Source organism: Leptonychotes weddellii, chromosome 1 (genome assembly GCF_054177405.1).
Source record: "Leptonychotes weddellii isolate Sample4059 chromosome 1, ASM5417740v2, whole genome shotgun sequence".
Lineage (NCBI taxonomy): Eukaryota > Metazoa > Chordata > Mammalia > Carnivora > Phocidae > Leptonychotes > Leptonychotes weddellii.
The window spans coordinates 73,386,608-73,397,549 of record NC_138369.1 but is presented as its reverse complement, the minus strand read 5'-3'; the positions used below and the strand labels follow the sequence as shown (position 1 = coordinate 73,397,549).

General features: G+C 41.9%; 1 protein-coding gene across 2 annotated transcripts in view; it reads left to right on the top strand.

The window, feature by feature from the left end:
* Positions 1-1,510, top strand: part of PLCL2 (phospholipase C like 2) — a 173,759-nt gene extending 172,249 nt beyond the window's left edge. For both annotated transcript variants that reach the window (XM_081825979.1, XM_081825986.1), the window contains exon 6: positions 646-1,510. In XM_081825979.1, the coding sequence (XP_081682105.1) occupies positions 646-825 (180 nt within the window). In that variant the 3' untranslated portion in view covers positions 826-1,510. The remainder of the gene's footprint in view (positions 1-645) is intronic.
* The last annotated feature ends 9,432 nt before the right edge of the window (positions 1,511-10,942 follow it).

Below are 10,942 nucleotides of genomic sequence, written 5' to 3'. Positions count from 1 at the left end.
TGGGGGGAACGGAGATGGGTGTGACTATGGCGTCATCGTACCGGGGAGACCTTTGTGGCGGCAGATGAGCTCTGTGTGTTGGTTGCAGTGGTGGTTACGTGAATCCCCCATGGGAGGAAGTGACGCAGAGCTGTACACATGCCTTCTACCTGTGTCAGCTGCCTGGTTTGGATCTTGGACTATAGTTAGGTAAGATGGAACCGTTGGGAGAAATTCGGGAAAAAGTATATAAGACCTCTCTGTACTATATTTGTGTCCTTCTATGAATTTATACTTATTTCAGAATGAAAAGCCAAAAATAAAGCAAACCTTAAAAGGGAAAAACCAAGATGGGCCAAACAATTTAGCAAAAGATATAATTCTAACCAGGGTAGACAGCAGTGGACCACACACACAGAATTCTGTTCAGATTGATAAATAGAAAGGACTGAAGAGGCAGCACACTCTTGGAGTTTGGTGTGGAAAACTGGGAAAACAAACTTTTCTTTATTAAAATTGACCTATTCGGATGCAGAGCCAGTATCAACTAATATATATGTCCTCTTGCGGCATCAAAATATTTCTGTTTCAGTGGAAGACCTATAATGTCAGACTGCAGCAAGAAGTCCTGTCACACCTAACATTTAATTGCGTGTCTTGTTACAGGGACAAGCGGATCTTTTGAAATACGCTAAGAACGAGACTTTGGAGAACCTGAAACAAATCCATTATGCTGCTCTTTCATGTGGGCTGAATAAACCAGGCACAGAAAATGCCGACGTTCAGAAGCCGCGCCGGAGCCTGGAAGTCATACCTGAAAAAGCAAATGATGAAACTGGAGATTGAAGGAATTTTCTAGAAACCATTATGGAGTTTATAACTCTAGGACCAATTGTGGTCAAATGGGACATTTGCTTTGCACTCACTAATGAAAATAATACTTGGGATTTTAAAGCACAACTGGAATAGCTAATTACAGTCTATTAAAACTGTGAATGTATGTAGCAATTCTGCGTGTGAAGGCAAATAAACTCTTTAACAAGAAATTATATTCCTGGCCAAAATATGCTATATTTGTATACAAAGACATCCTAACAGTTCCAGTGTGAACAACAAGACTATTCGCTCTAGTTCCATGAGGGAAAAAAAAAAAATATTTTCCCTGGCTGAAAACAATTTCTTGAGACAGAAATGGATTGTATTGTCAAAAGTAGTATTTATTGGAGAGAAACCTAATCTACGCCTTTTGTTTATAGATGATTGCCAGAGTCTCTGGGTTATAGATGATTTTGGTGGCATGCCTGCTGAGCCATAATTACTAGGGAGAATGTAAGTGGACAGATGCCCCGAGTCCGCAGGGGCCCTGGAGAGCCATCGAGTACAAGGAGAACATACAGGACTGAAGCTCCCCGGCTGAAGATGCACGCTGGGTAGCCATGCGATGGAACGGCAACCTGTCTGGAAGCAACACACTGTAAATAGTTTTTCATTGTATGAAGTAGTGTTCACATTAAAGAGATGTTTTATGATATTTCTCCAGTAGCAGTACCTGCATTTCATGAAAGTTTAACTTTCAAAATTTCTAGTGAAAAATATTCTACACTCCAGAGTAGCCAGTTGTTAAACAGCTTTGTCACAAGTGAGTTGCTTGTGTGGTATTAACAGATTTGCCTCGAGGAAAGTGTTCACGACTCTGCCCCAGGGCAGCTGACTGCTGGTACCGCGAACCCGGCCCCCTCCCTCCGCTTCGGTGGTTCTCACTGTCCCGGAAACAGTGCCCGCAACCATGTGGAGAGGACCCCAGAGGCAGTGAGAGGGGCAGGGGCACTCGGAGCTGCCCTGGGCCAGGTGGGATTTTAAGCCAAGCCTTTATTTTCTAACTGAGTGACACTGTGCTATTTTTGAAAAGATAACCGGACACTGCAGCCTAATTACCGCTGCTCCCAAACCCAACTTGCTTTCAGATTTTGGAAGAGTAAAAGCTACCTAAATCTTCAGCAACCCTTCTTGATTTGCGCATTTTCTTTTCGGTGGTTCAGGTCTGGGAGCCAGATTAAGTATGAGGAATCTGCTACGTCCTCACTGTTAGGAAGATGCTCAGGCTGATATGTTTAATTTATTTCTGCCCAGACTCCTAAATATCCTCTTTAAAAACACTTTCTCTGCTCCGTTCTTGTCATTTGCATTCTAATAGCGTGCCTAAGTTAAGGTATGCATCTCCACTGGCTCTCGGCTAGATATAATTCCAGTTAGAAAATTAAACCTATCTGTTACTTGAATAATAGCACGGTTCCCTGCACACACCAGCAAACAGCCGGCCGGTAGCTTTGGCTCTGAGCTCAGAGAGGAACTCTACCCTGAGGTGGAGGAAAAGGAAAGGGAAAAGAGCGAAGAATTAAAAGTAGTTTCATAGAATGAGAAATAAAACAATGTATAATTTAGACTAATGTTAGCAATCCTTGAACTTAGCTGGCAAGTAAATAGCAATATTCCACTTAAAGTGAAATCCAGAAGTAATAAAAAAAAATGCTCTTAAAATATAACAAAATTGGAACAAATGCTACATTTATAGCCATGGCGGGCGTTAATCGAAGACGTGACTTGAATGAGTGAGAGCAAGGCACCTGTGATTTGCTGTAGTTCTTCCAGGTGCGGAGTCAACAACTTTAGGACCGAAGGAGTCCAAGATGATTGTGTCTGACACTGTTTCCCAGATGCAGGAGTTGCAGACAAGAACGATACAATGCACTGCCCTGTGTCACAAAGTCTGATGGCGCAGGGTTGGCGCTGCACCTAGCCCTGGATTTACCCCACCTTCCCTTGATTAAGAAAAAGATCAGCCTTCTTTTGATCCATCTTTTCAAAGGAAGTGGCCACGTGATGGGAAAAAGGTTGCACACTTGTTTAGGAGTAGCTCCCAAAGCTGCCCTGTGCCTCCTGTCTGCCTAGCCCCTGCCCAGTGAGGCCCTCCCACTTCGGTCAAGATGGCGGCTTCAATTGGGAGCACACGTTCATGGCTAACTGAGCTACTTACGGTCTTCCGTCCCGCATTCAGACTGAAAAGGGAACCGTTTGTCACATGGCCAAGGGCCAAGGTTATGATTTATGATCTTTGTAAGCAGTTTTATAAAGGACTAACTGGCCTGCTCTGAATTGAACGTGTGGGGGCCTTATTCTAACCCCACTGGTCAAAAGTGCGTCATGCTCCTGAGTTCATAAATTGTGGCGACATTGGGGTGACATGCTGGCTCCCCTCTGTTATCTACATTCCTTAAATGAGGGGATCTCCCCATAAGTCTCTTATTGTAAATACAAATAATGCCCTTTAGTTTGACTAATGCCTACCTTACTCACACTGTCCACACAGGCTTTGTGTCATCCCCTGATGCACAGACTATGGCAAATGCCTGGTCAGTTCACTGGGAAATGAGACATCCCACAGGCAACAGGCAAGCAGAGTGGAGTGCCAGGTCTCCAGCAGCTGCGTGGAGTACCTGTCCACGGAGTAGATCCCGAGGCATCTGCTTGTCCGATGGATCCTCTGTTACTTGAGCTGTTGCAGGTGTTGGTCTCTTCTCTGCTTTCAGCCGCTGCAGCTTCTGAACAGTGGGAAAGAAAGCCTCTAAGCCCCAAATGCTCACCCCCTCCATCTCAGGGTGCACGTGGCCTGGGAGTCTGGACCCGGGTAGAGTCCCTCCCCAGCTGGGTGGCCTGCATCCTAGGGAGGATGCTCACCACCTGCGTGGAGGTGGGGCCGTTGAGCCCTGGCTGGGGAGAGTCGTCCAGCTTGCAGTCTTTATCATGTGGCCTCATTTGATATATTGAATACTTTGCATTGAATCTTTAATCAAGGGTTGAAACAAAGAATGCAAATTTGAACCTAGTCAACAGCATCGCTCCCCTGAGCATCACCCACTGAGTGAGAAAACCCAGGCTCAATTTCTCTCTACCATTTTCAGTAGCTGCTCGTGCCTGAACTAGGGCTTGATCTGAGCAGACCTAACATCTACCACGAGTTGGAAGAGTTTTCTATTTGTTATGTTTGACAGTGAGACCCTTTGTTGGGGTGGTGTGCCAATGGCTGTGTTTGGGGACTTTGCATATGTCATTTCATCCTCTCAACAACCGCAAGGAATTTATCCAATATTATAGGTGAAGAAATGATGACTTTAGCCAAGGTCACAGACTGCTCAAGTCAGGATTTGAACCCAGATCTGCCTGCTCTGAAGTCTGTGTCCCCAAGCATTATATCTATACTCTTCTGAATTCCAAATATATATTTCTCCTCTAAACTACAAGGTGGGTACTATGTCATAAAGAATAATAAGGTAATTGACATTTTATTCCTCTTTCACACTGAACATGAGCTCCCTAGAAGCCACTGAGATTTACTCAGTCTGATTTTATTGAGCACATTTTAGACACTAGGGATCACCATGAAAAAAAGCAGACATGGTTCCAACCCCTGTGGAGCTCACAATTTGGTTTTGAGGAGCAGGAGACATTAATCCAAATAATTACAAAGATATAATTAGAACCCTGTTGAGGGCAATGAAGGGGCACCCTGGGCTCACATCCTAGCTGAGTACTGAGGGGAAGTGTTCTCAACCTTCCTTGCTTCTGTAACTCAAGGACTGAAAAAAAATCCTGCTTTTCTGCACAGGATTCTTGTGAGGACTGAGTCAGATGGTGTTTATAAGGTGCCTGGCTCGCAGTGGACTTGTATTATTACCATTAGTTATTCTTGAAAGGCGGGGCCATGAGAGTATAAACAGGGGCCTCACCCTCTTGAGAAGATGGACTGAATATCTATTGCTCTGAAACACAACCCTCAGAACTTAAAACAGTCATTATATCTTTTGTGGTTCTGTGCGTTGGCTGGGCTCACTTCAGTGGTTCTTGCTTGGGGTCTATCATGCAGTTGCTAGCAGATGTCAGCTGGGGCCGCAGTCACCGGAATGGTTACCCATGCAAGATGGCTGCCTCACAGGGTCTTGGCAGGGCACTGGACCGGGCTGTCAACGAGGGCGTCTGCATGTGGTCTCTCCATGTGACTTGGACTTACTACAGCAGGGCACTGGGTTCCAAGAGTGAGCGTTCCAGAAAACCCGCATGGAAGCTGCAGGTCTTCTTGAGACTTCTGGAGCCTATCCTTCTGAGGCTACAGCATTCTGCTATATTCTGTTCAAGTATGTCATTTAAGTCTGCCCAGGTTTAAGGGGGTGGAGAAATCAACTCCCTCTCTTGAGAGGGGAGTGGCAAGGTCATGCTGCAGAAGAGGATATGGGATAGGACATATTAAGACCACCTTTGGAAGACACAAGCTACCACAGGAGATTCCCTGAGAAAGTGGTACTTTAGCTGAGACCCGAAGGCAAAAATGGTCAGGGGAGGGTGAAGCACTTTAGGCAATTTAGGCAGGGAACCCAGCATGTTGCAAAAGCCAGTGATAGGAGGGAGGGTGGCATGCTTGAGGGCTCAAAGAAGCAGAGTGAGACCGGGGTGCAGACAATGAGTGGGGAATGAGTGGTCAGGGTGCTGGATGGAGCCCATCATGAAGGACTCTGGAGGCCTTGTCAGGGATTTTGGTCTTGTTTTCCTAAAAAGCTGGTGCCAAACATTTAGCTTTATTATATTTAATCCACCTTTTATTGGTTTTATTTAATTACAAAAGAAATATATGCTCCTTGTTACCAAAAAGGTCAAATGCTAAAGAATGTAAATTTAAAAGTGCCCATGTCCCTCACACTGCCCATCTCCTGCTCCCCATGGGAAATGGTTTGGCCAGTTCCTCCTTACATGGGGATGTTCAGATGTCACCAACAACATAAGTTCCCGCTTTTGCTATCGAGAAAAGATAGAACTTTAAGGATCACAGAAATTGTAGAATTGAGTATTTAAGAAGTAAAGCTGTGGCCTGGAGAGTGATGAATAGCAATTCGATTTTGTGAACTACAATAATTTTGCATTTTATCAAAGCCACAAATATGAGGTAGAAAAGAAATTAACAACTTATGTGAAATATGACCATTAGAATTTATAAGAACAAATGTCTTCCCTCTAAAAAGATTTTTTAGGGACACCTGGGTGGCTCAGTCATTTGAGTGTCTGCCTTCGGCTCAGGTCATGATCCCAGGGTCCTGCGATCGAGTCCCGTATCAGGCTCCTTACTCAGTGGGGAGCCTGCTTCTCCCTCTGCCTGCTTCTCCCCCTGCTTGTGCTCTCTCTCTTCCTCTCTCTCTTTCTGACAAATAAATAATATCTTTAAAAAAATAAAAATAAAATGATTTTTATTTTAAAAAATCACAAAAATTCTTTGGGAATGGATTGTTGTGGCCATTGAGATTGATTATAGGTTGAGATGAGCATTCTGGACACATAGTAAAATATGATATAGATAATGAATAGTCAAAGCATTCAATAAGTATAATATGAAGAGTAAAACCCTCCTTGCATGTCCCCCTAACCTCAGTGCCAAGCACTTGTCATGCTTAATCATTTCTGGTTTTGATTCTTCTGGTAATTGTCTCCCAAACTCTAGACCAATGCTATCCAAAGAACTTTTCTATGATGATGGAAACATCTATATCTGCTATCTAATGCAATAGCCATTAGCCACATGTGGCTATAAATTTAAATTTAAATTAATAAAAACTCAATGAAATAAAAAAAAATTGGTTCCTCAGTCACCCTAGCCACATTTCAGTCATTCCATTGCTACCTGTGGCTAGCGGCTACCATAATGGACAGAGTGGCTATAGAGATTATGCTCATCACTCTGCTTCTGCTTTATCAACTTTAAAAGATCTGTGACTTCACACGAAGGAAAATGAAAAATACAGCTAACTTCACTGCTTCTCTTTGCCCTCCCTTCATTCCCAAGCCCTGCTAGGAACATTTTAGTTTTAGTGTTGTTGGTTTATCATGAGAGCTTTTAGTAGTATACTTTGTACTGTTTCTCGATACAGTATAAAGTATTGAGACTGACTATCATACTTTGATCCACCACCATGGTAGGTCAGGATATTAGAGTTCTCCCCTGTTTCCCTCCACGACACCTGCACTCAGAGCTGCCAACCAGCACATCGCTACTTGTCCCATTGGCAAGGTCTCTGGATAGCATTATATTCTATCCTGGAACTATAACCTTCTCATGCTTTCTTTCAGATTGGTTCTGAGATTAAATAACCAGCCTTTATAACATTATAATTTCATAAGAATTAATTTGTTATGAAATAGTGTGACTCAACCTTCCTAGAAGGAGACAGCTGGGCTCCCAGGCCACCAAACCTGTACCGTTCAAGGTGAATGGAACCAACTTCTGCTACCAGCCAAGACAGAGGAATGGGGAACAGATCTGCCTTCCTGCATAAAACAACACAGACCCAGAAAACAATGGTTTTCAAGACACTGGACCTCAAGCACAGAAAGAGAGTGATCCCTTAGAGAAAGGGAGCAGACGAGCTGGGCCTTGTGATTACCTTGAGAGAGCTTGCAGGCCTTGTGCCAGGACGGGAAGTGAGGCAGAGCCTAGGAGCCGCTCTCCCCTTGCCCCCAAGTCCAGGAAGGGGAGCTGAGAGACCCAGGAGATCAAGCTGGCTAGAGTTTGTGGGACAAGGTGCTGGAGGGGGAGAGCTGCACAGACAGAGAACAGAGACCTGCAGATGATCATGTTCAGCACGGTGCCTATTAGCACAAATGAGAACACTCCCCAAGGCAAGAGAACCACTCAGTCATTACGACAGCATTTCTCAACCTTTAAAGGTTATCAACCCCCAAACGAGTCATTTGTTTAGACATTTTTTCACAATCATTCTCTCCCATGAAATTTAATACCACACATATAAATGTATATCTGTATATTTATGTATTATGTATTGTATATGTATTTGTATTTTTTGTAATTATGTATTGTATGCATAGATGTGTGTGTGTGTGTTGTGTACTAGACCCCAAAAGGTAAAATTTGCAACATCTGGTACTCAAAAGAGTTACATGGCATGCAAAGAAGCAGAAAATTATGACCTATATGAGGAGAAAAATCCATGAACGAAAACCAACCCAGAACTGACACAGATGTTAAAATAAGCAGAAAAAAGTATTAAAACACTTATATCAGCTGTATTCCTTATGTTCAAGAAATCAAGCAGTTGCATGGATGATAGAGAAAAGACCAAGATTGGAATTCTAGAGATGGAAACATCAATGTGTGAATGAAAGCGACAATGGATGGGATTAATGGCAGATTAGACTTTGCAAAAGAAAAAAAAATTAGTGCACGGGTGGGAGGATGGGTTAGCCTGGTGGTGGGTATTGAGGAGGGCACATTCTGCATGGAGCACTGGGTGTTATGCACAATGAATCATGGAACACTTCATCTAAAACTAATGATGTAATGTATGGGGATTAACATAAGAATAAAAAAATTAAAAAAAAAATTTAGTGCACTTAGAAACATCATAATAAAAACTCTCCAATATAAAACACACGGAAGAAAAAAAAAGAAAGCAAAGCAAAACAAAGCAAATGAACAGAGCATCTGCGAGCTGTGGGATAGCAGCAGGTGGCTTAATATGTGTGTCACTGGGGAGTGCCCAAAGGCGAGGAGAAAGTGGGAAGGACAAAAAACGACACTGAAAATATAAGGGTCAAACTTTGTGTACAATTGACAAGTGCTTTAAGCCCACAGATGCACGAATCTGAACAAACCCCAAGCACAAGACACACGAAGAAAACTACACTATGGCACACCAGAATCAGATTGCTCGAAGCCCATGGTGATAAAGGGGAAAACCTCAAAAGCAACCGGAGAGGAAAAGACTGAAGATAGAGAAGAACAAAAATGAGGGGGACAGCAGGTGTTGCAGGTGGCAGCAACGCAAATGAGAAGTTAGGGGAGCAACATCTGTAAAGGACTGCCTGGCAGAAAAGCAGCCGGCTCCCTCGATTTCTATGCCTGGCAAAAATATCTTCCAAAAAAGGCAAAATAAAACTTTTTCCATGTGTACAAAAGCTAAAACAATTCATTACCAACAGACCCACACTACGAGATACCACTTTTTTTTAAAGATTTATTTATTTATTTATTTATTTATTTATTTATTTATTTATTTATTTATTTATTTGTGGTGGGGAGAGAGAGAGAGCAGGGGGAGGGAGAGGGGCAGAGGGAGGGAGAGAATCTCCAGCAGACTCAGCACCGAGTGGGGAGCCCGATGCGGGGCTCGATCCCCCGACCCTGAGATCATGACCTGAGCTGAAATCAAGAGTAGGATGCCCAACTGACTGAGCCACTCAGGTGCCCCAAGACATCACATTTTTAGAAAGTCCTCAGGAAGAAGAAAGTGATGGCAGATGGAAATATGGATCTGCACAAAGGAATGAAGAGTTTGGGAAATGGTAACTGCATATATAAATAGATAAGGTTTTTTTCTTATTACGAATCTCTTTAAGAAGATCATCTACTGTTCCAAAAATAATGTTGCAGCTTATGTGAATGTAAAATGTATAACAACAAGAGCACAAGATCCTCGAGGTGAGAAATAGAAGTATATTACTGTGAGGTTCTCAGGCTTTGTGTGAAGTGATATGACATCACTTCAAAGTTTAGTGTTGTGAGTAAAGACGTGTGCTATAACCACTAGGAAACCACCAGAATAACAAAACAGAGCTATAGCTCATAATTCAACAAATGAGGTGAGCTAGAATAATAAATACTCAAAAGAAAAAAGAAGAAAAAGGGGAAAAGGATACATAGATGCGGCAAAAAGAACACAACTGGCAAAATCAAATACAAAAATTTGATAAATCTGACTTTAAAATTAGCTTCTGGTTTTTGTTTTTGTTTTTTTTTGAGATGCTGTTGAGAGAATTAAAAGTCAGGCTGGGATAAATATTTGCAACACTATATTTGATGAAGAACTTGTATCCAGAATATGTAAAGAACTCTTAACAACTCAGTAGTCAAAAAGCAAGCAATATAATAAAAGTCATGGATAAAAGAATATTGACAAAAGAAAATATAATGGCCAAAAAGCTCACGAAAAGATATTCAGTGTCATTAGTCGTTAGGGAAATGCAAATGAAAACCACAATGAGATACCACAACACACCAATTATAATGGCTAAAATTAAAAATATTGGCAATACTGTATGTTGGTGAGAATATGGAACAACTCTAATTCTCATACATTATTGTTGAAATGTAAAATGGTGCACCTATTTTGGAAAACAGGTGGACATTTGATATAGTTAAAATTATACTTAATTTAAGAACCAGCAATTCCAATCCTAGAGTTTCTGCATAGAAATAAAAACTTATATCCTCTGTGAGATTTGTATGATTGTTGACAACAGCTTTACTCATAATGTTCAAAAACTTTAAACTACCCAAATGATCACCAGCAAGAAGATGGATAAACAAAATTGTGCTATATTCATGAGATTTAATACTTCTCAACTCTAGAGAACAGACTGCTGGTGCCCGCCACAAACATGGATCACTGTAAAGAATCTCCTGCTGAGTGAATAAATCCAGACACTGAGGAGTGCCTCTGTATGCTTCCATTCATAAGGAGCTCGAGAACAGCAGAAGCTAGGACTCTGCAATAGAAGGCTGTGGAGGGCTTTGCCCTCAAAGGGAAGTACTAGAGGGATCCTGATATGACGTGGTTGTGAATCTACCTCTAGATCGATTGCAGTTACACTGGTCTTCATTACAACATACCAGAGGTTTCTCAAAACTCATTGAGTTGTATATTTGAAATCTGAATATTTTCTTGTATATAAGTTGTATTTCAATAAAGTTGATGTTATTTTTTTATTTTTTAAATTTTATTTTATTATGTTATGTTAATCACCATACATTACATCATTTGTTTTTGATGTAGTGTTCTATGATTCATTGTTTGCATATAACACCCAGTGCTCCATTCAATACATGCTCTCTTTAATACCCATCACC